This window comes from Carettochelys insculpta, chromosome 18 (genome assembly GCF_033958435.1).
Source record: "Carettochelys insculpta isolate YL-2023 chromosome 18, ASM3395843v1, whole genome shotgun sequence".
NCBI classification, from domain to species: Eukaryota; Metazoa; Chordata; order Testudines; family Carettochelyidae; genus Carettochelys; species Carettochelys insculpta.
The window spans coordinates 19594733-19620715 of record NC_134154.1 but is presented as its reverse complement, the minus strand read 5'-3'; the positions used below and the strand labels follow the sequence as shown (position 1 = coordinate 19620715).

Below are 25983 nucleotides of genomic sequence, written 5' to 3'. Positions count from 1 at the left end.
ACAAAGCCATCAACTCCAGCCCCCTGCCCTAGGCAGGGCCAAACCCATCAGATCAGCCCAGCCAGGGCTTCACATAGTGACTGAAGGAGACTTGTCTGCAGTATCTATCAGACTGTTGCTGAAGTTAGGTACAGTGCATGAGGCAGAGGACTGCAGAAAGAGAAAGGACAGACCCAGGTTTCTAGATCTCACCTTAATGCTTTGTCTTTTTCCCCCCACACCCCATCCCTCTCTCTTCTTCTGGTCTCTCCCAGCTCCTCATCCTACCTTTTTCCTTTCATCCCACCCACCGGCAAATCTGGAGCTGAATTTTAAAGGTCATCCTAAATATCTACTATGTAGAACAGCCATGACAGCTTACCAGCACTATCACGATACCAGTAGACATTTCAGGTGTCAGTGTGGGAGGTGTCTCATGAATAATTTAGTTAGCTTTTCTTGTGCAATTATTAATTGTCAGTTAAGAGACTGTTTATGAAGGATTATGATTCCTGTTGCAGAGGCACTAAAAGCCCCAAACAGAGGTCAGGGCGTCAGTATGGAAGATACTATTCACAGTCATCATGAGACAGCTCCTACCCTGAAGAGCTTTACAATCTAAAGAGATAAAGCCAAGGATAGGAGAAAATTACACGAGGAGCTGAAGCACACAGATATCTGTGACCTGCCTAGGGTGAAACGGGAGTTTGTGTCAGGGGCAGGATATATAGGTTAAAGAAAATCATTTTTCTTCTCAGCCCGACTGCTTTCATTAGTGGAGTTGTGCTACTTGGGAGCTTCAGTGGATTTCAAAATGTCAGAGAAGGAAAAGTGGATACAATGGGGATAAAACAAAGCAGAGGAGTATCTGAACTCAGCTGTAACATTGGTAAGCTGTCCTGCAATGCCTGGCTCTGCCCTCATGCATGAGTCTAACAATGTTATGATCCTGACAACAGATGGTTAATAACCACTCACCCATGAACACTCCCAATCTTAAAAAAAAAATAGCAAACAAGGGTCTAATCCTGCTCACTTTGTTCAGGTGAGCATTCCCATTGGCATCACATAACCAAGACTCACTGCATTTAGTCATTAATCCTACGGGGTGTAATATTCTTGGTTGAAAATAATAATTATCAAAGGCCACAAGCAGCTTGCTTGCTAAAACAGGGTTCTGTTCATATAGATTTCTTCCCCTCTGTTTGCAGCCTGTCACTCTGAATTATTTGCAAACTTTTTTTTGAATCAGGGCTACATTAACCAGACCATCAAATGCATTAGAAAGATAAGATGCCTGATGGTCTCATGACAGTAAAAGGAAAAAACGAGAAATGGGAAAAAGGGATTTTTTTTTAATTAGAAAAAGTGTTTTTAGGTGAACTATCTTTTTTAAACTCCCAAATACATAAATAACTACATTTTAGGGAGGAAAAGCTCAGCCTGCTTTTAAGCCAATTAGTTCAATACAGTCACTCAGTCTACGTTGCTTTAGAATGGGTATTTCTGAATGGTTCAAGGTTTTAAATACCTTTTGCTGTCTTTGCTCAGTTACACTCAAGAATGTAACAAGTTCCTTGAATTGTGGAGAGGGGAATAAGCTTTCCTTCCCCTCCCCCTACTCCCATACCCTGGCCTTAAACTAGATAGAGTTCGATTTTTGATGGAACTGTCTTTTGAGGACCTGGTGGCCATGTGTACACCAGTGGCTTCTCCCAGCAAAACTAGGCTTTTGTTGGAAAAAGCCACGGAGCGTCTATGTGCAAAATGTGCTTTGTCAACAGTTTGTCGACAAAACCAAGCACATCCGACAGCAGCATTATACCTCTCCCCATTCAGGTATAACGCCTCTCTCAACCGTGTTCTGTTGACAAAATAGTCATGTAGATGTTCCAGGGCCCTTTTGTCAACAGACAGGGCTTCCAGTTCACTGGGCAGCCCTGTCTGCAGAGCTTCCAGTCAGCCATTCTGTCAAGAAAGGCCGGGCAGTCTGGCTGTTCTCTGTCAACAGAGCAGATTGCTCCTTCCATCTCCTTTAGTGCGTAGACTCCATCTGTCGTCAGAGGTCCTGCCAGGAAATCTCTTTTAACAGGGATTTCTGTCAACAGAGACTTCTCGTGCAGATGTGGCCGTAGATAGGAAAGTTCCTTATCCCATATCAGAGGGGTAGCCGTGTTAGTCTGGATCTGTAGAGCAACGAAGGGTCCTGTGGCACCTTATAGACTAACAGAAAAGTTTAGAGCATGTGCATCTGAAGAAGTGAGTTAACTCACGAAAGCTCATGCTCTAAACTTTTCTGTTAGTCTATAAGGTGCCACAGGACCCTTCGTTGCTTTCCTTATCCCACTGGCTCTATATTCATTTAGTCAAGTCAGATTTCTAGGTTTGAAAAGAGAATAATTATTTCCAAGGCAACATCATCAGAAATGAAAGGTTATGCAAGTAAATTCATTTGTGGAAAATAAGAATAAAATGACAGCATTGCTAAGGGAAATAATGCTGTGAAAAAAGCCCAAATGTTAGACACACAAAAACAACAAAAAGGTGAATGACTATATGGCAAATCATGACATTAAACAAGTATGTATCAAAAGCTAAATGCTTTAATCCACAGACATTATTGTTGCCTGTCTGCAAAGAAATTTATAGGAACTGCAAGGAAAAACGGGTAGAAAACTCATATTAATAAGTTGTTTTTAGGGCAGTCTATCTAAAATTAATATTCAATGGTATTTTGAAGCCTGCTTCCTATGCACTACTGTATTAACATTCAGTCCCATCATCAGCAAACCTAAATCAGAAGTGCCTCTGAAGAGTAAGCCAAACTCTACATTTATTTTTTTAAGTTATGTTTAATATTTGCGTTTCAGCTGAGCTTTAGCCTAATGTCCTGAACATCGAGCAATGTCATCCTTGCAAAACAGAAAACAAAGCAGATGTTTGGAATGCAAAACTTTTTTTCCCTTTTATGTAGATACAGGACGTAAAGAACTGTACTACTATGGAGAACACTGAATTTGGAAACATGAAAGCAACTATAATCTTTATATACAAGCATAACCTGGCAAGCTGTTGCTTGTCCAACACATTGTTGCTAAGGGGTGAAAATGGCATTTTGCCTGCATTAATGTCCCTTTAACAGCCTCAATTCCAAAGTTAGAGCACTTTACAACCAGAGAGCTGCAAGTCTTTTATTAACAGTTGTAGCCAGTGACAAATGCTACTGTTGCTTAGTAACTAACAGGTAACTACTTCAGATATATAGCAAGCTGATGACAGCAGATGAAGGAGATATATATTTCTGAAAATAGATTTCATTTAGATACTTATTACAATGCTACGTGAATTTTCCTGCAATGAACACTTGTCTAAATAAAATGCACCAAGGATTTAGCTAATGTCTTCAGACCTTCAGTACACATGATTAAATGTATCACTTAGATGTAGCTTTTTCAGTTCATTTAAAAATGAAGGCATGTGAAAATTACATTATTCAAGGAGCTGATGTTATATATTACAGCATAAAAGAAAAATGGATTTAGGTTATTAGGTAAGCATAACCTTTGTCATGATATACCCATCTGTTGTATAGATAGACAGACAGACAGAGGACATGCAAACATAGGGACACATTTATTTCAATAGAATTTAAGTGAATTTAGTAATCTGAGAGGAAAGATTGACAACTCTGGTAACTAATCTTCACTGTGTATCCATAGGGCTATGTGATGGGGTGGACTAAGCCCTGATGCTATACAGAAGACCAGGTGCCTTGCCACATCCCATCCCAGTGAGAGGAGCAGAAGAGAGGTCCTGGCAGGACAGAGTGTCTTTGCAGCAGTCAATCAGGACTCAGCAGGTGGGTATAAAAGAAGCTGCTGGGATAAGTCCTGGCAGTTCCTCTGAAGGGCTTGACCTAAGTTGATCTCTGTCCTGACTGGAAGACCAGCAGCACTTTTGACTGCTGAGGTTAGACCTGGGCAAGGCCCAGGCCCAGCAGCTGAACACTGGCCACAAGCCTACCCCAAGAACTGAAAGCACCATGAACAGGGGCTAGTTAGATCCTAGTCCACGGTGTCCAACACGTAGCCCCAGGGCCAGAATCCAGCCTGTGAAGCCTTGTCCCTTGGCAGCGGCACCATTTTAACCAAGCTGGCTGAAGTGAGTGGGGGACATGGGTATAGTCAGTCTGGGGCAAGAGTCAGCAATCTACGGCTCCAGAGCTGCACGGATCTCTTTAAAGAGCCACTTGTGGCTGGCTCCCTATCCTACTTCAGTGGAAATAATGGAACTAAATTTAATTGGTTTAATGGCTGGCAGGGCAGTGGGAGGGATCCGGACGTTAAACCTATTGTTTCAGCATGGCAGGGCAGGGAGCTGCCCGCACTGCAGGTGGGGAAGTGAGCAGGAGAGCCGTGGGCAGCAGTGGCTGAGTCTGCCCCTGCTGGAGCTGTGCACCTGTGCTGAGAAGTAGGGGATGGCACAGAAAAGAGGAGGAGGCAGCAGCAGCCCCAGAGGAGCAGTCTGTGGAGCTTGTCATCTGAGGTAGTTTAATCCTGGGAATGGGGGAGGGCAGGATGGGGCTGAGAAGGATTAAGCCTGGGGATGCCAGGGAGGGTGGGTTGGGGCTAGTTTGTGTTCAGCCCCTGGAACATGTACAAAATTGCCATGTGGCCCCCAGTGCAAAAAGGTTGGCCACCCCTGTCACAGCCCTCCAGCTTTGGAGACAACCGGGCAGACTGTACACAGCACCCCTTTGCCACAGAGGGGTGCTCACAAGTGGGCGGCCCCCATTACAGGCAGCTACCGTGCGGCCAAGAGCAGCTGAAGTTTTCTTTGCTCCTCCACAGACATCCCTAAGCACTGTCCTAAGACAACTATTTTAGGGGTAAAATGGGCCATGCAGTCTTCATGGACCAGGCCCCACTGAAGAAGGGGCACAAAGGAAACAGTTGCTCTGGGGCCCAGCAATTCAAGAGGGCCTGGGGCTCCTGGCCACCACCACTGCATCAGCAGCCAGAGTCAGAGGACCTTTTAATCGCCACCAGAGCCCCATATAGCATGCTCCAGGTGGCACTGAGGGAGAGAGGTGCAGTACACTCTTGGCAGCACTGAGGCCTGGCTACCTCAACCCTTTGGTCCCATACCTTGCTCCTTTTTGAGTGCGAAGCTGGGCACTCTTCACCTTCCTTGGGGCCCAGCAATTCCGTCAGCTCCCTGGTCACATACATTCATCCCTTGGGTTTGTGGCTGAGATTTCAAATAGTTGTGTCAGTTCACACTGTGTGTGGAAGTGAACTTTATGCAACTGACTCTGTCTGACCTAGGTGGGACTAGAATTCACAACATACAAATAACAAACCTTATGTCCCATTACCAATCCCAGGGCCCTGAGCCATCCTACCACTCAAGGTTTTTCTTCATTCAGAGTGCACACTTTGGGCCCAATTCTGGACCAACTGAAATTAATCAGAGCTTTGACACTGATTTCAATGGCATCAGAATCTGGCCCCATATGTTAGCTATAACACTACTAACAATTATCTTTGTTCTCAGATGCCTTCTATTCAACAGAACTCACATACCTACCAAGTTAAAATAATACAGGCTTTACATTTCACCTGAATAGGAACATTTTTCATTAAGCATGAATGTTCACATCACATCTGTATAATTATTTTCACAGAGATGTGAAGCTGGCATTATAGCACTTCAAAATATCACATTTCTGAACTTTTCCCATTGTACAAAACAAATACTTCAGATGGAATAAAACTCAAATCCCTCAAGTGGATAAATTCCCCCCAAAAATTTAGAAACTCAAACTTCAACAATCAGGCTTTTAAGCAAAGTTATGCTTTCACTTGCTGTTTCATAAGGTATAATGTCAGGAGAATAAGAACAGCAAGCTATAAATAAATAAACAAAACAAACAAACATCTCATTTATTTTTATCTACAAAGGGGTTTATATTTAGGAATTTTCTTTCAAATTAGTTAGTTAATGATTGCCAAGTGCTTTGAAAAATCAAAAGCCATATAAATTCTGTGTATTATCTGGAACCTAAAAATAAAAAATGCACACCAAATAACTGACAAATACACGCTAATCATAGCACTAATAATCATAGCACAGGTTGAACCTCTCTAGTCCAGGACCCTTGGGACTTGACCAGAGTGGAACAAAAGAATTTGCTGGACCACAGGTGGTCCATATTGCCTACCACATTACCAACACTTTCATGCCTTACTGGGCTCTTAGAAGGCATTTCAGGGTAAAGAAGAGCTAAATAACAGCACACAACACTAAGAGCCAAGACTGGTGGTTGTAAACCAACTTTATGGGACCATGGGAAACTTGGCCACACCTATGATAAGTGGTTGTCCAACTAACTAAAATCATGCTGGCTTATGGATGTTGCCAGATGAGAGAGTTCCAGATTAGAGAGATTTAACCTGTATTTTACATTTCTATAACAGCTTTTAATCGCAAAGGATCTGAAAAAGGTCTTAAATTATGGTCAGCATTTGCAATCAGATCTATATACAGTAAACCCTCAATTTAACAGACCCTGATACAATGGGGGCTGGAGGAGCTGCCTGAATGGCTAGGGCTGCCAGGGCCAGAGGAGCTGGTGGGGGATCGTGGCAGGGTGCAGGAGCTCTCCTCCCCACAACCCTGTTTACTTGGAGCATGTTGGCATCCAACCACCACTGCCTGCAATGGCGCTGAACAGCAGCCCCGGTGTCAGAGGCTGCTGCCCACTAGCAAGCTGGGGGCAGCCATGCTCTACTTTTGAATGGGCAGCTCAGAGCTGGGGGCTGGATGAGCCACAATGCTGAGAGCTGCAGGGGGTGGAAGGAACCAGGCTGGTATTCAGCTCCTCTCCTATTAATTGGGAGACAAAGATGGAGATATGTGGGGAAGAATAGGGCAGAAGGCGGGGCAGAAGACAGGAGTGAATGATGGGCTCAGAAGGTCAGTGCCTTATCATACAGTATAACCATTCGGATATAATGGACTTTCAGCATTAACATACACCCCTTCCCCCCTCAGTCCATTAAGTTAAGGGTTTACTGTATGTGGATCCTCAACCGCTCACAAAGTCCCATTTGCTTAAGTAGCAGTCTGTGTTGGACATGGTGCAGTTCTAGCTGCAGGACTGTATCTTAAATACAGGAACCATTTCACCAAACCACCAGTGAAATGCAGGTAACTACGGTGTGGAATCCAAAAGTTGTTTAACAGGTATGTACCAGCACTACACAATGTTTCCCTTGAAATTTATCAGAAAATAACTTCTTAGGGTAGATATTACCTATCTTTCTAGCCTTTCGAATTTGAGAGAGACTGTCACAAAAACAATAAAAACTATATATTTGCACTATTCATTAATAAATTATAAAGGAGTTTAAAATAATTTCTGCAGAGCCTTATTTAATTCCTGTAATATATAACTGGTTGAATCTCTCAAATAGCACAGGATATGAACTGAAGAATCCTATAGACAATTTCCTACTATTTAGCTAAGTTTTCCTCGTGTGTGTAAAAGACTGTACTCTCATGCTTGCAAAAAGTATTACTGGATTTTTTCAATACCAGTCAGCATTTAGGAACTACAATATACCTCATCCAGAAGACTGGACTTCCTACAGTGACCTGTAAGCAATGTTTTTCTTTCCACAAACAGACTCAAATGCTTCTGCATTACCTCAGTATATATTTATCCTGTTTCTTTTAAGGTCTGAAACTGACTTACTGAATTGCAAGTAAGGACACACATACAGAGCCAGACATAAAACATAGGCACTGCTGCAAGATAGGCTGGGAAAGGTGGGCTGTATCATTTGATTCAATATACCAAACCAAGGACCTAACATAGGACTAAGAAAATTATCTTTATCAATGGCAAGAAGAAGAGCGCCATATGATGGATGCCAAATTTATGACTTTATGGGGGGAAGTGAGCACATACCATTTTCAAATTTCATTTTGCAAATGCAATTAAATATGCAATTGGCTTAGTACTTGACAGTAATGACATCCCAGTTCATTTGAAACTAGCATGTGCCCATAAAATGGCATTAAGATGAGACATTAAGTCTTGAGTTACAGATCTAAATCAACCTGCTTTACCAAGTTTCAAAATATTTTGAATACTGACTGCATAACTGGCTTAAACTACTACATGCTTAAATGAGCCCATCTGAATACATAACCTTTGAGATATCTAGATAGGTGCTGTGCCTCTGTAACTTCTCTTTGAAATGGTTTCCGTATCTTTCATCAAGGAGCAACCCTCCCACAGTAACTTTGTGCAGTGTGTTTAGTGTATGTACATACACTAAAGGCCATCTCCATTCATTAACATTTAAACTTATGTGTTCTCTAAAGTGTCTCATGTGGTTTAGGGTACTAATTGGCTCAGCTTTCAGTGAAAGAAACTTCCACTTGATGATAGATTTTTGCAGGTCCTTTGGGTACTTTCTGAAAGTGTCACTGTTCCTTTAGTCAATCACTTCTTAGCCTTTACTTAGTAACTCATTATAAGAATAAAATTAAGGCAGCAACAAGAAAAAGAAAAGATCATAAAAGAGAACCAAAGTTAGTGACATATTCTGCAATAAAAACTAAATAGTTATTTCTTTTTTGTGACAAAACAGAAAAGATATTAAATTCATCCATGCACTTTCCAATCCAGCACTTGCAAATGACTCTATAAGCTAACAAACCCACCATGTATTTACAATCATTTTATTAAAAGGCATTTCATAACACGTCAGATATTAAACATGAGACTCAGAACAGAAGGGACTAAATTTAAAATAATAGCTGTAGTTGGTAAGTAAGAGTAGACATCTAGAAAGGTGCATAACTGCATTTAACTTTCCATGGTACTATAGCAGTGACTCTCAGAAGCTTATCTTAGGCAAACCTGAAAAATGCAAGGTTAACTCTGGATTTTCAGAACCAGCTTCTATTTCCTCATATAAATGCCTATAGGAAATACCATAAATACAGCTGAAAGTGAGGTTACTTGACTGCAATTCTTAGTTAAGCCCACAGCCTACTGCTGTCTGATCCATGCAAAAGGAACTACCTACCCACTCACATCCGATTGTAGGATCAGGGACCTTAATTATCTCAGGCAATTGGCAAGTTTTAAAAGGCCACCACCATGCATAATAAGTCCAATTCCCTATGCACAGCTGCATTCTTTACTGAAAATTGACCCTGAACTAGTTAAGATAAGTCAACTAGTTCAATTTGGCTTTAGGCTGCAATATAATTTCCTACTCAATGGTATTTCTCCTCTTACATTCCAAGCAAAAAATGTATTTGCCACTTTTAACAGCACAAGCAGAACTAACCTCTTCTGCAGTAAGAAGCAACAGTTGATACACAGCTATTACTTATATATGCCAAATTTCAATGCTGCATTTGAATATCTGAATAGTCATCTTTAAAAAAAATAAATCAGCAAATTCTGATTTTGGAACAATGTGTTGAACTTACCATTTATTTGCTTTCCAACTAACTTGAAATCCTGTAATACTAACAACTTCCGGAAAAATTCAGAGCATCTACAATTTCACCAGACTTTAAGAACAATAAGATACTTCAACCCTCTTTTAAAAAATGTTGGTGACAACTGTTCTCTTTTCCTAGAGCTACTGTGTTCTGAAAACAATCTCTTTTAATATAGTCTACTGGTAGAACATTTTGTAATCTGATATTTGCACCAAATACAAATATATAAATCTAACTTCTCTGAATTACAACCAGACAATCCCAATTTACAGCTATGGACCAGCTGGGGATTATGATTTATTATGAGCTCAGAACCTAATTTAAAACTTGTGATACCAATACAAAACATCTAAACATTCAAAAGCCTAACAGAATTAATAAAGCTGGGTGAGTTCAGTTCACATCAACCATTGGAATAATGCTTATCTGCAAATTCACCATTCAGCTAAAGTAGCGAAAAAGAACAACCAGAGAGCACTTACTAAAAGTGTCCAACGATGACTCTCTTGACTTAGTGTTGTGACATTAGACTGAAAAATCTGGTTTTTCTCCTCTAAAAATTGAATGTGCTCTAGCGTTTTCTGTGGCACTGCAGGTTGCAAATACAGTAGATCATTTCTCAACTGTAAGGAAAAAAAAACAGATACATCTTTAAATTTGTTTAAACCACATGGGTAATTACCTACTGGCATGTATCCTTCCCACAAAATACAAGAGTGCCTCTCAACCTTTCCAAACTACTGTACCCCTCTGAGGAGTTGGATTTTACCACACTTAAAAACTAGTTGCTTACAACAATCAGACACAAATGCCACAGCACACTGTTACTAACAAATTGCTTCCTTTCTCAGCCTGTCTGTATGAAATTTTAGTTTGTACTGACTTTGCAAGCACTTTTACATAGCCTGTTGGTAAAACTAGGCAAATATCTAGATGAGTTAATGTACACCCTGGAAGACCTCTATGTACCCCAGGGTTACTCATACCCCTGACTGAAAACCACTGATATACAAAATGCATTTAAGAAAGGGTCTCTCCTTAAGTGGTTTGCCAGTACAGGTTAATAAAAATCTCCTACAAGTTAAAAGCTAGACTAAACCAGTAAGTGTTCAACAATCCTCTCAAGCATACCTCAATTTACAACAATAAATAGGTGAAAATAAAATGTGCACTGGTTTCATGCACCACTTCAACACAGCTTCCACCATGCCTGAAGAAACTAATTTACCAAAGGCAGTTCAGTTCTTATATAATGTATTGCTATTCACTACTGGAACCCAAGGACTAAGAGAGCACCTCTCTGAACAAATGCTTGGGCACCACACTCAGTGCATGAGGCTATGTGTAGATTGTTGAGATTTGTTGACAGAAGATACTCAAATTGCGCAAAGCATTGTGTATCTCCTGCCGACAGTTCTGTTGGGAGAGTGTTTCCTGACATTTGGCCCATCAACATAGGGCCAAATGTTGGGAAAACCCCCTCTGCCGAAACCTCCCTTCTTCCTCGCGGTATGAGAATGACCGGGATGTCAGCGGAAGGCTTCTGGAGCAGCAAACTTCTGTCAGGAGACCAGGCTCCCGACAGAATCCACAATCTAGACACAGCCTCAGTATGGGGTGAGGAGTATATGGGATGGTCTTCAACAGAGGGGTGAATTTCTCTAGGTGCCAATTTTTGAGGTTTCATTTGATATAAATTCTAGCAAAAATGCTTACCTACTTTTCTTAACATCTTCCGCTCTTGCCAATAATGAAAATATTGTTTATTTAACTTAATACAGAAATTTAATAATTGGGGGTAATTCAGAGTTCTTGAAGTCTAAGGAAAGACTCCCGTTGACTTCAGTAAGACTGAAGGCTCAGTGAGCAGCCTTTATCTTTAATAGGACAAAACTTTGAAACAAAAGGGAACTTTGCCCAACTAAAGCCATCAGAGATCAAACCAAACAATTTTCATCATACTTCTAGACATATTTCCTATGACTTCAGTAGAAAGGAAAGTGAGAGGAAACAGAGGGAATAAAGTAATTAATATACTGCTGCATCACAGACAGTATCATATTTTAAACAAGTCACTGTTTGTTATAAACTTCACTACGGAATGTGGTTCATTTAGCCTATTTCCAGTAGACATACCTTGCCTGTCCAGAGACTTAGGTTTGTTTACATTAGTACTTACACTGGCAAAACATTTATTAGTCAGGGTATTTTTTTCACATCCCTGAATGACATATGTTTCACCAACAAAAGCACAGGTGTAGACAGTGCTATAATCAGCAGATATGTGTCTCCCACTTACATAAACTACTGCTGTTCACTGGAGATGGTTTCATTATGCCAGTAGGACAGTTTTCTCCTACTAGCATAGGAGTAGGTAGGAGTGACCTTACAGCGACAGAGCTGCAGCAATGCAACTGTGCTATTGTAAGGTACATAGTGTAGACATAGTCAGTCAGGGCCTATGTTAGTGCACAGTAACAACTATATGGGCATGAACTAACTGCACTGAAGTCCATGTGAATTATTGCACTGTCTTCAGCTTGAGTTGTATCAGACGATAAGAGGGATGATGGTGGAGTGGGGAAAAGAACCCCTAATTACAAGAACTACTGAGAAATCCTTAATCCAGTGAAGGAATAAAAGAAATTTCAGTGCAATAGCAGGACTACAATATAAAATTAATTTGTGGGGGAAAGAAACCCAAATATCAGAAGAGCTAATTCCCCTCAAAGGTCTCAGTTTGGCAAAGTACTTGAACATATGCTTAACTTTAAGATTGGCAGTAGTTCCACTGGCTAAATCAGGCCCTCAGCCAGTACATTCATGCCTATTCACAAGCCTGACCTAATGAGTTAAAACAAGTGTAACACATTACCACTCATGTATGGTAATTGTGCACCAGTGAGAGTTTCTATAATGGAGTACTAGGTACATATTTTAACTAACAGAGTAGGTTGCAACTATAAAAATAATACAATTTAGTGAGTTTTAGTTGGTCACTGCTAAACTTTCTGGAGCAAAGACTGTCTTTTTTAATACAGGTTGAACCTCTCTGATCCAGAACAATCTCATCTAGCAACATCTGTGGTCCAACATGATTTTGTTGGCTGGACAACCACTTTTCATGAGTGTGGCCAAGTTTCCTGTGGTCCCATAAAGTTTGTTTACAGACATCAGTCCTTGCTCTCAGTGTTCTGTGCTGTTATTTAGCTGTAACTTACTCCTAAATGTCTTAAGAGCCCAGTAAGCATTGGAAGTGTTGGTAATGTGCTAGACAATATTGACGTCCTGTGGGCCCACAAATTCTTTGGCCCGGCACCAGTCAGGTCCTGAGGGTGTCAGGCTAGAAGGGGTCAACCTGTACATTTATATAGGAGCTAGCACAAAAGGGCTCCCTAACCCTTACTGTAATATAAATAATAATACCTGATAAAATAGACACGGTATTTATATGCACACTTAAAAATTCAATTTCAATATTAAATTATTCCCCATTTATGTTGAATAAGCACTACTCTTGTAATAGTAAACTAATTATCTTCCTCTCAGGGAAGTTATGGTTTTAAATCACGTAAATATTTCAGATCTCCATTCACTGCATCCTTTGTTGTAACATGAATCTTACTGCAACTAAACAAAAAAGTCTCACTAATCTGAGCACCTGAGCAGGCTGGCTGACCTTTTCATCTCTTGCATTTCAGTAAACTTTCTGCTGATGCACTTTGTCAATTGGAAACATACCAAAGGTTGATTAAATTACTTTTTCCATCAGTTGTAAGACTCTTTAAGCTCAGACATGATCTTATCCTACTGAAGTCAATGGGTGCTTTACAACTGATTTTCATAAGAGCAAGAGCAGAACCTGTCTTATCAGTAGTAGTAGTAGTAGGCATCCTTCAGTCTGCATAGACTATGGATCGCGCCCTTTAAAGTTTCAGTTGAGGACTTCATTTACAGCGTCTATTGTGACTATAAAGACCCACACGAGAGTGACAGTCCTTGCTGCATCTCTTGCAGATATAGTGGGTATCTGGCAAGTCCTTATTGTGCTTTCTGTGTGCTCGCTTCTCCTCTGCTAGCTGTCTGATCTTCAACTCGCCCTTCTGAAGGCCCTTGTGTAACCCCTGCCTCCATCTGCTGCGGTCGTCTGCTAGATCTTCCCAGTTGTCCAGCTCGATGTCTACCTCTCTGAGGTCTCTCTTGCAGACATCTTTGTAACGCAACTGGGGGCGTTCGGGAGGTCTTTTACCAGAGGCTAGCTCACCATACAGGATGTCTTTTGGAATCCTTCCATCGTTCATCCTGTGGACGTGGCCAAGCCAGCAGAGCCGACGCTGCCTGAGGAGGGTGTGCATGGTTGGGATTCCAGCTTGCTCGAGGACGGCAGTGTTGGTCACTCTGTCCTTCCATGATATTCCAAGGATGTGCCTGACGCAGCGCAAGTGGAAGACGTTCAGCCTCTTTTCCTGGAGGGCATACAGGGTCCAAGCCTCGCTGCCATAAAGGAGGGTGCTGAGGATGAAGGCTCTGTAGACTTGCATTTTGGTGTGAGTGTATAGCTTGTTGTTATTCCACACTCTCTCGCTGAGTCTGGACAGAGTTGTGGCTGCTTTTCCGATCATCCTATTTAGCTCAGTGTCCAACGACAGGGTGTCAGTGATGGTGGACCCGAGGTAAACGAACTCGTGGACAACCTCTAACGTATAGTTGTCAATGCTGATTGATGGGGATTCAGCAACATCCTGACCGAGTACGTTCGTCTTCTTTAGGCTGATGGTAAGCCCAAAGTCCTTGCACATTTTGGAGAACCGATCCAGCAGTTTTTGAAGCTGGTCTTCTGTGTGAGACACTACAGCAGCATTGTCTGCGAACAGCATGTCTCTGATGAAGACTTCTCGCACCTTAGACTTCGCTTTCAGCCTTGCAAAGTTAAACAGTTTCCCATCAGATCTTGTGTGCAGCAAGATGCCCTCTGTTGAAGATCCAAAGGCATGCTTCAGGAGGAGTGCGAAGAAGATCCTGAACAATGTCGGAGCAAGCACGCATCCTTGTTTGACGCCGCTCCTGATTCTGAAAGCATCCAATAATGCGCCGTCATATTGGATGGTTCCTCTCATGTTTTCATGGAACGACTGGATCATCTTCAGTAACCGTGGAGGACAGCCTATCTTCTGGAGCAGTTTGAACAGACCATCCCTGATGACCAAGTCAAAAGGCTTGGTCAAGTCGATGAAGGCTATGTAGAGTGGCTCTCTCTGCTCCCTGCACTTCTCCTGCAGCTGCCTTACAGAGAAGACCATATCAACGGTAGACCTCTCTGCGCGGAATCCGCACTGCAATTCGGGGTACACCCTCTCAGCAATCTTCTGGAGTCTGCCAAGGATGACGCGAGCGAACAGTTTACCAGCGACGCTTAGGAGGGAGATTCCACGGTAGTTGTTGCAGTCGCTTCTGTCTCCTTTGTTCTTATACAACGTTACAATGTTAGAGTCACACATATCCTGTGGAACCTCACCCTCTTTCCAGCACCGGCACAGTACTCATGCAGGGGTTCTAGGAGTGTGTCCGTGGCACATTTTATTACCTCTGGTGGTATACCATCCTGACCAGGGGCCTTTCCTGCTGCAATGCTGTCGATGGCTCTCTTCAGTTCATCCACAGTCGGCTCTTGGTCCAGTTCGTCCATTACTGGTAGGAGCTCGACGGCATCGAGGGCTGCGTCAACCACAACATTCTCGCGTAAGTACAGCTCGGAGTAGTGCTCAACCCAGCGCTCCATCTGTTTGGCTTTGTCAGCGATGACTTCACCAGATTTGGATTTCAGAGGTGCCATCTTGTTCTGGGTGGGTCCTAATACCTTCTTCATACCCTCGTACATTCCTCTGAGATTACCAAAGTCGGCACAGGTCTGAATGCTGCTGCATAGCTGGAGCCAGTGGTTGTTGGCACAGCGCCTGGCTGTCTGCTGTACTGTTCTTCTGGCCTCTCTAAGTGCTTGCTTGGTACTCTGGCTTGGTGAGCATTTGTACTCCAGGAGTGCAGTGCGCTTCTTTTCAATGACTGGAATCATCTCATCGGAGTTAGCTTCAAACCAGTCGTTCGTGCTTCTAGCTCTTCTTCCAAACACCAACAAGGCTGTGTTGTAAACTGTATCCCTGAGATGTTGCCATTTGTATGTCGCATCGATGTCCCCAGGGCCGCTGCGCAGATTTTCCTGGAGGGTCTCTCTGAACTTTTCAGCTTTCTCCGAGTTTGCGGTCTTTCTGGCGTCAATGCGGGGCCTTCCAGCAGGTTTAGAGCGGTACAGCTTCTTGGGTCTCAGCTTGAGCTTGGAGCAAACTAGTGAGTGATCTGTATCACAGTCAGCACTATGATAGCTGCGTGTCAGAAGGATGTTTTTGAAGTTATTACGCATAGTGATGACCACATCTAGTTGATGTCAGTGCTTCGAGCGTGGGTGTCTCCACGACACTCTGTGCTGTGGCTTCGTTCGGAAGAATGTGTTTGTGATGCACAGATTGTGGTACGTGCACAGTTCAAAGAGACGCTGTCCATTGTCATTCATTTTTCCCACACCGAAGTGTCCTAAGCAGGAAGGCCATGAGGCCCAATCAGCTCCAACTCTTGCATTGAAGTCACCCAAGATGTACAGTTGTTCACGAGCAGGTATTTGCGCTACAGCAGCACTAAGCACTTCGTAGAACTTGTCTTTTACTTCTGGTGTGGCGTACAGGGTTGGGGCATAAGCGCTGATCAGGTGGACAGGACCGGCGCAAGTTTGAAGCGTGATCCAAAGAAGTCTTTCTGATCCGCCCATCACTAAATCCACCATTTGTAGAAGGGTGTTTCTGACAGCAAAGCCAGCACCATGCTCTCTGGGTTCTTCTTGGGCTTTACCGTGCCAGAAAAAGGTATAGTCCTTTTCCTTTAGAGATCCCGAATCTGCGAGTCACGTCTCTTGCAGTGCAGCGATATCAACTCTGAGCCTCTTCAGTTCCTCGTTGATGACAGCGGTCTTTCGGGTGTCACTGATGGCCTGAAGATCTTCAGTTAAGCCGATCAGCATGGTCCACACATTCCAGCAAGCAAGCTTGAAATGTTGATATTTCTCATTTCTTGTTGATTTTCTTATTGGTTTGCCTGGTGCCCAAATTTCAGTCACTTGTCAGGTTCAGGAACCTTAAGCCTCACGCACCCAGTGAGGCAGGTGAACTGTGGTGGGACAGTACCCTATTGGCTGGGGGCTGCCCAACAGAAGAACCTGTCTTATCAGCTTTTCATTAACTGAAGATCTGAACTGCTAATTTGCCCCCACAAATTTCCAGGCCAATTTAACTATGCATGTGGATTTTAAAGCATTTTTTAAAAATTCGTGTTTCGGCCATACCTATGATGCGTCTGAGCCACACTCCATAATAATTGCACACAAGTCACATTCCAAAATTAAGAAAGAGGGAGCAAAATTTGCTGATTACCCGTCTTATGTTTAGGCAATTGTGTAGAGTTCTTTTAAACTGCTCAGATCATAAGATGGAAAAAAAGGAGATGGATTTATTCTTTTTTTGTCATTTCTATAGTACCCAAAATTATGCTTAATACCTGCCCCAGCTATCAGTTCTTACAAACTATCAAAGTATCAGCCCCTGCTGCGTCCTCTCTGCCATGAGTGCTAGCCTTCATCACCATTGTATTACATTTTCAACCAAGCACCTTCACATGGTCTCCCATGCTTACATTAATGCCTGAAAGTTTCTCTCTTTAAAAATGCCTGCAGTCACCTCATTACCCTCCTGCATTCCACTGTAATGCCAACACAACTCTTGATAACGGTAAAGGAGCTGTGCTGACCTGCAGCATTACTTGCTGACCAATACTGCCTCACTGTTTCCTTGTACTCCCCAGCTGTTTGTTTTAGCCAATCTACTCTTTTATAATATTGGTAAACAACTCAGGGCAGGTGTTGTCTTTTTGTTATGTGAATTAAGCACAATGGAGCTCTGGCCTATGACTGGAGTCCACAGTGCTATGGCAAAACACATAAAAATCACAATGTCAATAATTACAATAGTATTAAATATGGAGATATACAGAGCTCACAGAGCTGGAAGGGACCTTCACAGGTCATCAAGTCCAGTCCCTGCCCTTGCAGCAGGACCTACCACCATCCCTGACAGATTGTTTTTTAAAATCTATTTGCCCAAAACCCCTAACCAACCCCATCAAGGGCTGAACTCACAACCCTGGGTTTAGCAGGCCAGCGCTTTAACCACTGAGCTATCCCTCCCACCATGTCAATAATTTCCTTGTCAGAAGGCTGTATTATTATATTAAGTTAGAAAGAGTAGACTAATAGATACCTAGAAGACAGCAATATTTGCTTTAATTTCTGATAAATATAAGTGAATAATTCTATCAAGCCTTTAAAGCATCTTTTTTTACCCAAACTGAATTTTGTAGGCATCTTTTGACTGAGGTTCCTTTTGTCACTCAAAACCTTCAGAGCACCCAAACAACATGCTACCTGCAAAGTGGTCAAGATAAAAGGCTTTTATGTACCTGATTATTATGAGACAACAACAGACATTCTCAATACTACACGATATAGCTTGAAAAGGAACCAACCAACTAACCAACCAATGAATTGCACAAGGCAATAATAGCACAAAAACAATTCTAATAAATATAAAAACTTGAGGAAGTATGGAGCTTCATTATGAGTACAGAGTAGCATACAAAACTAATTCACGGAGCCAAATCATTAACAGACATTCAGCTTACTAGGGCCATTAAATGTCTGTACTCACACAACATGCAATTCCTTCTTCAGTGCCAGCTCAATTTTGTCGACGGCACTGAAGCTGGGTTTCTGGCACACTGCTGTTAATGCTGGGAACCAGCCCTGCACACCTTTCCTTTTCAATGTTAGGCCTGGGCCTGTAAGTGTAAGGCTGTTTATTTATTCATGGATTTCCTAAGCTGCACTTTGTGTCTGCTGAACAGGACAGTAACTCAATCTCGATATGGGTCCTATTTAGTGTATGGAGGTCAACTTCATGAATCATTCAGGCAAAGAACATTACCTTCATAACAGCAACAGAGCCTTCTTGCAAGGATATTCTTTGGGACAGGTAATCCCATCTAGTGACAGAAAGTCCCATCAATGTCACTTCTAGAAGGGTACAGGTCTCTCTTTATACTATATTTTAAATTATGCCTATCCTTTGCAACCTCAGAGGCAGCAGTTTTCTGACTACAGTAAACTCTTTCATATCTGGCAGCTCCGGGATAACAAATATTCTGGATAACAGGTAGGTACACCTAGCAGTGCATTACTAGGGTAACCATCCATCCCATTTTTGCCAGGGCAGTCCCTTATTTAAGCTGTCTCACAGGTGTCCTGACTTTAAGAAAATGGGCCAATTGTCCCATATTTTGTTGGGCTCCTGTTTCCCAGTGCTTGATGTCTGAGAGAGGCAGCCCCTGCTGCCAGGGAGCTCCTCTGCAGGCCAGCTGCCCTGTTGCCCACTTGGAGGCTGTGGAATCCCTATTCTCAGCAGCCCCCCCCAAGAAGTTACAAAAAACCCATAATCCACTCCCACTCATTGGAAGGCTGCAGAGCCCCCATCCCCAGTGCCTTACTGTGGGGGGTAACCCCCATCTCCAAGGAGCCCTGTTGTGGGACAGCAGCCCCTCATCCCCAGAGGCCCGTGTCCCATATTTGCCATAGGGCAATGTGGTCACCCTTAATATCTAATCTAACAAGATTAGGTATTAAGATATGAACAAAAATGTATGCAGAGGTTTTTTTTTTTACTTACCAATAACAGTCATATTGCACACTGTAAACTTATACTGTATTTGCTGTGTTTATCTGTATTTATTTTCACTATACTGTACTTTGGAAAAACCTACTTAGATTCACTTATGGTTAAAATGCTGGTTATTTAAGGTGTTCCAGATGACAGAATGCCAGACGTCAAAGAGTTTACTGTATATTATCTGCAAATACTCAGGGGTGTGAACAAATTAATCATATGAGTAGTCCCTATGAATTCAGTTGGGAATACTCACATGTATCAACTTAAGTGGCACAGGAACTTTTCAAGATAGTCAAGACAAAGGCAGACTGTGAGGAACTTCAAAAAGATCTCATCAAACTGAGTGATTGGGCAACCAAATGGCAAATGAAATTTAATGTGGATAAGTGTAAGGTAATGCACACTGGAAAAAATAACCCCAACTATACTTACAATATGATGGGGGCTAATTTAGCTATAACTAATTAAGAAAGAGATCGTGGAGTTATCATGGATAGTTCATTGAAAACATCCACGCAGTGTGCAGAGGCTGTCAAAAAAGCAAATAGGATGTTAGGTATCATTAAAAAGGGGATAGAAAGTAAGACAAGGAGTATCTTACTGCCCCTATATACATCTATGGTATGCCCACATCTTGAATACTGTGTACAGATGTGGTCTCCTCACCTAAAGAAAGATATTCTGGCCCTGGAAAAGGTTCAGAAAAAGGCAACTAAAATGATCAGGGGCTTGGAACAGGTCCTGTATGAGAGACTAAAAAGATTGGGACTTTTCAGTTTAGAAAAGAGTAGACAGGTGGGGACATGACAGAGGTATATAAAATTATGACAGGTATGGAGAGGGTGAATAAGGAGAAGTTATTTACTTGTGCCCATAATACAAGGACTAGAGGACACCAAATAAAATTAATGGGTAGCAGGGTTAAAACTAATAAAAGAAAGTTGTTCCTCACTCAGCGCATAGTTAACCTGTGGAACTCCTTGCCAGAGGAGACTGTGAAGGCTAGAACTATAACAGAATTTAAGAAAGAGCTAGATAAATTCATGGAGGTTAGGTCCATAAAAGGCTATTAGCCAAGGGTAGGAATGGTGTCCCTGGCCTCTGATTGTCAGAGGCTGGAGATGGATGGCAGGAGACAAACTGCTTGATCATTGTCTTCAGTTCACCCCCTCTGGGGCACCTGGCACTGGCTACTGTTGGCAGACAGGCTACTGGGCTGGATGGACCTTTAGTCTGACCCAGTATGGCCATTCTTATGTTCTTAAGTGCACACCTAAGTGTCTGCTGGTGAAAGGGCTGTCTGTACAGTACCCTAATATCAAGGGTCTTGACCTTGATTGGAGTTGTGACAATGGCTGGCTAGGTGCCAGCTCTTGCCAAGGCCCCTAGGCCTCACAATATTGACAAATGCAGAGCTGGAAGTCAGTCTGGCTCACCTGTGTGTTTGCGTTCTTAAAAGAGATGTTGATCATAATGGATACGTCTACACATCCCCCTCCCTTTCGGAAGTGGCATGTAAATGAAGTGGGTTGAAAATGCTAATGAGGAACTGATGACTATTCAGTGCCTCGTTTGCATATTGGTGGCTACCTGGACGACTGAAAATGCAGCTTTCAAATTTCAAACTATGTAGATGGGGTTCCTTCAAAAGGTAACCCTGATTTCAAAAGCACCCTTCTTCCCAATTTCTCTGGGAAAAAGTAGTAGTACAAATAGGCAGGTGTGCAGGAGCTGTTATACCCATACGAAAACCAGGAACCCTGATGACAATGAAGCCAGTCTCAGCTTTGGAGGGGTTGGACTAAATTTTTGGTCCTCTGCAAAGGTCAATACTGCTGTCTTGTGGTGTATTGCAGTGGCACATACTGACTCTAGGCAGCTCAGGGGCCCACCATATTAGGTTCCATTCAGACATGCAGTAAAAGACCGTGTTGTGCTTTTCTCATTTCAGCTCTATGCTTGCTGCTGGCATGAACATCCAGGAGGCTGTGGCAAACAGCTCCACACCTAATATGGAGGACCAACAGGAGACACCATCTGCACAGACCAGAGCTGGTTTCCTCTTCACTGAAATATAGACACTCTGACCCGAGAGAACGATTCCCCAAAGAGGGACCTCCCCTCTTTGCCCCTATGCTCCACAGCTGTAGGCACAAAAGCTGGAAGCAGCAGCTTGCTGGTAGCAAGCAAGTAGGTCTGAGAGAACCGCTGATGTACATAGCCTCACACTGCTATTCTGTTTATTAAATTAACAGGATTGTGGCCTCCCACTCAGATGAAAAATAAACAGCAAATACCAGGCTCCCTGCCAAAATTTGTCCTGTGTACTTAAGCTTGGCAGCCTTTGCTAGCCACTGGGTGAAAGAAGCTATGAGGGACAAAACACTTGAAAAGTTTATGCCCAAGCATGAGAAGATGGAGAGAAAATGAGAAGTTCAGAGCTTCAGTATAAGGAGGGAGAAAAGCCAGTTGAGTGTCTTTCAGTTAAGTTAAGAGCTGGAAGCAACAGAGTGATGTTGCTGTTGGTGTCTGCTGTAGACTGCCAGAGCAGGGAGATGAGGTAGATAAGGATTTCTTCAGACAGCTAAGAGAAGCTTCCAAATGACAGGCCCCGGTTCTCCTGGGAGACTTAATTATCCAGACATTTGTTCGGAGACTAACACAGCAGCACACAGACAATCCAGGAAATTTTTGGAGAATGTTGAGGATAACTCCCTGGTACAAGTGCTGATGGAACTGACCAGGGGCCATCCAAACTTGACCTACTGCTCAAAAACAGGGAAGAACTAGTAGGAGAAATAGAAGTGGGTGGCAACTGGGGCTGCAGGGGTCATGAGATGGTAGATTTCAGGATCCTTACAAAAGGAAGAAAGGTGAGCAGTAATATACAGACCCTTGAATTCAAAAGAGCAGACTTTCACTACCTGAGGGAACTGATGGGCAGGATCCCCTGGGAAACAAAGATGAAGGGGAAAAGAGTTAGGGGAATTGGCAATATTTTAAAGAAGTCTTGATGAAGGCACAGAAACAAACAATCCTGCTGCATTGTAAGAAACACAATTATGGCAGGCAACCAGCTTGGTTAACAGGGAAATCCTTGGTCAGCTTAAACTCAATTGATGCATACAAGAAGTGGAAACATGGACAGATGACTAAGGATGAGTACAGTCTTCCCCCGCCTTAGGAGGGTAATTCGTTCCTGAAAAACTGGGCAAACTCTTGTAAGTTGAAAATGTAATTACCATTAATTTCAATGTGAAAAAAAATTGTGTGTTCCTAAGCCCCAAATTTTATACCCATTTACACTAAAATACCACCAAATCCCATTAAAATGAACACAATTACTTCAATAGTTAACATTAGTTATCATAACACAACCTAACAAGGCATTTTCCCTTCATTAATTACTCTACAATATGTCTGTTTACCTGCAGAGACAGGGGAACAGAAATTGAAGAGCACCTGGGAGGTGGGTGGGGTGCAAATCCAGGTAGCTGCCCGTGGTTCCAGAAGCGGGGCTGGTGCAAGGGAGTGGGCAGGGCATGAGGAGGCAGCCCAGCCTGAGCACAGCTTAGGTTAAGTAGGGAGGGTGCAGTGTCAGGGGCTGGCCGCGCCGGGAGCTAGGCAGGCACAGGTGGTCCCCAGTTGGCAAGGGGCAATGCCTTGCTCGAGTAGGGCTGCATGGTGGAGAGGCCCCACCAGCAGCAGCTGAGGCACTAAATGCAAAGGAACGCCACAGGCAGCAAGCGAAGTCGAGGCACAGCTGCGCAGGGCAGGCAGCGGCAGCCCCCTAGCCACCCGGGGAGCAACCAGCAGGGGCAGGGCTGGGATGGGCTGCGTGCCCAGCAGCCACATCTGGTGGGAGCAGCTGGGAGCCTGTGGCCATTGGCTGGGCCTGGGCATGCCGCTGCTGCAGAGCCGAGGCACGGACCCAGACCAGCTACAGGTAAAGGTTGGGCCGGGGGCTCCGGGAAACCGCCGCTGGGCACTGCGGAGAGATGCGCCAGGCGGGATGCTGCTGCAGGCAGCCGTTGCCTGGAGCTGCAGCCTCTCTCTCGCTGCAGGGCGTCCACGTCCCGCTGAGGTGCACGAAATTGAAATCAGTCCTTGTAAATTTGAGGAAATGCCTCGTAAGACAAGGTAGGGGTTTTAAATCAAACTCCTCATAAACCTGAATTCTCATAGCCCAAATGGATGTATCTCGGGGTATGACTGTATAACATATGGCTGGAAAATGCCAGGCAGTAATAAGGACAGCAAAGGCAAAACTGGAACCGCAGCTGGTAAGGGATGTGAATGGTAACAAAAAAGGGTTTCTACAGGCATGGTAACAATAAGAGGGTTATCAGGGAAGGTGTGAGACCATTACTGTATGAGAAACGTAACCTAAGCTGCGTCTACACGTGCACGCTACTTCGAAGTAGCGGCACCAACTTCGACGTTAGGTGGCGAGACGTCGAAGTCGCTAACCTCATGAGGAGATAGGAATAGCGCCCTACTTCGACGTTCAACGTCGAAGTAGGGACCGTGTAGACGATCCACGTCCCGCAACGTCGAAATTGCTGGGTCCTCCATGGCGGCCATCAGCTGGGGGGTTGAGAGATGCTCTCTCTCCAGCCCCTGCGGGGCTCTATGGTCACCGTGGGCAGCAGCCCTTAGCCCAGGGCTTCTGGCTGCTTCTGCGGCAGCTGGGGATCTATGCTGCAGGCACAGGGTCTGCAACCAGTTGTCAGCTCTGTGGATCTTGTGTTGTTTAGTGCAACTGTGTCTGGGAGGGGCCCTTTAAGGGAGAGGCTGGCTGTTGAGTCCGCCCTGTGACCCTGTCTGCAGCTGTGCCTGGCATCCCTATTTCGATGTGTGCTACTTTGACGTGTAGACGTTCCCTCGCTGCGCCTATTTCGATGTTGGGCTGAGCAACGTCGAAGTTGAACATCGACGTTGCCGGCCCTGGAGGACGTGTAGACGTTATTCATCGAAATAGACTATTTCGATGTCGCAACATCGAAATAAGCTATTTTGATGTTGGCTGCACGTGTAGACGTAGCCCTAGTGTCAGATGATGTAAGAAAACCTAACTACCCAATGCTTTTTTTGCCTCAGTCCTCACAGATGAAGACAGCTCCTACACTATCGTGCTGGACAATACAATATGGGAAGGTGAAGGGCAGCCCTCAGTTGGGAAGGAAGGAGTTAAGAGCTACTTAGAAAAACTAGATATACACAAATCTATGGGTCTGGATTTAATGCACTCAAAAGTACTGAGGGAACTGGCAAATGCCATTGCCAAGCCTTTGGCCATTATCTTTGAAGACTCTTGGAGATCGGGAGAGATCCTAGATGACTGGAAAAAGGCACGTGTAGTGCCCATCTTTAAAAAAGAAAAGAAAGACAACCAAGGAGACTGTAGATGGGTCAGCCTTACCTCAGTCCCTGGAAAAACAATGGAGGGGATCCTCAAGGAATCCATTTTGGAGCACTTGGAAGGGGGAAAACAATCAAAAGTAGTCAATAGGAATTCACCAAGGACAAGTGGTGCCTGACCAATCTGATTAGCTTCTATGCGGAGGTAACAGGCTCTGTGGACATGGGGAAATCAACGGATGTGATATACCTTGACTTCAGCAAAGCTTTTGATACCGTCTTCCACAACATTCTTGCCCATAAGTTAAGGAAGTATGGATTGGATACATGGACTATAAGATGGATAGAAAGGTGGCTTGATGGTTGGGCCCAACAGGTAGCAGTCAATGGCTCAATATCTGAATGGTAGTCAGTTTCAAGTGGAGTGCCCCAAAGCTTGGTTCTGGCGTCAGCATTGTTCAACATCTTTATTAATGACCTGGATGAGGGGATGGATTGCACCCTCAGCGAGTTTGCGGAGGACACCAAGTTAGGCAGAGAGGTAGATATGCTGGAAGGTATAGCTAGGATTCCAGAGTGACCTGGATAAATTGGAGGATTGAACAACATGAGATTTCTTTTGGCCCAAAAAGGAGAAGTGTAGAGTACTTGTTATAGGATGGGAACACACTGGCTAAGCAGCAGATACAGCAGAAAGGGACCTAGGGATTATAGTGGATGAAAGGCAGGGTATGAGTCAACAGTGTTCCCTTGTAGCCAAGAAGGCCACTAGCATAACGGGGTGCATTAGGAGGAGCATTTTGAGTAGATCTAGAGAAGTTGTTGTTCCCCTCTATTCAACACTGGTGAGGCCACATCCGGAGTACTACATCCAGTTTTGCCCCCTCCCCCAAGTACATAAAGGATGTGGATGTGTTGGAGCAGGTTCAGTGCAGGGCAACAAAATGATTGAGGGGCTGGAGCACATGACCTATGAGGAAAGGCTGAGAGATTTGGGCTTATTTAGTTTGAAGAAGAGAAGACTGAGGGCTGATTTAATAGCAGACTTTAACTTCCTGAAGGGGTACTCAAAAGAGGATGGAGAGAAACTGTTCTCAGTGGTGACAGACAGCAGAACAAGGAGTAATGGTCTGAAATTACAGAAAAAGAGGAGTAGGTTGGATATTAGGAAAAACTACTTTACCAGGAGGGTGGTGAAGCACTGGAATGCATTGCCTAGACAGATGGTGGAATTGCCATCTCTAGAGGTTTAAGTATGGCTTGACATAGTCATGGCTGGGATGACTTAGTTGGG

General features: G+C 43.6%; 1 protein-coding gene across 18 annotated transcripts in view; it reads right to left on the bottom strand.

Moving 5' to 3' along the window:
* The window catches only part of RIMBP2 (RIMS binding protein 2), a 485649-nt gene that overhangs the window by 295763 nt on the left and 163903 nt on the right, over positions 1–25983 (bottom strand). For all 18 annotated transcript variants that reach the window (XM_075012504.1, XM_075012509.1, XM_075012514.1 and 15 more), the window contains one exon: positions 9993–10133. In XM_075012504.1, coding sequence (XP_074868605.1) covers positions 9993–10133 — 141 coding nt within the window. The remainder of the gene's footprint in view (positions 1–9992; positions 10134–25983) is intronic.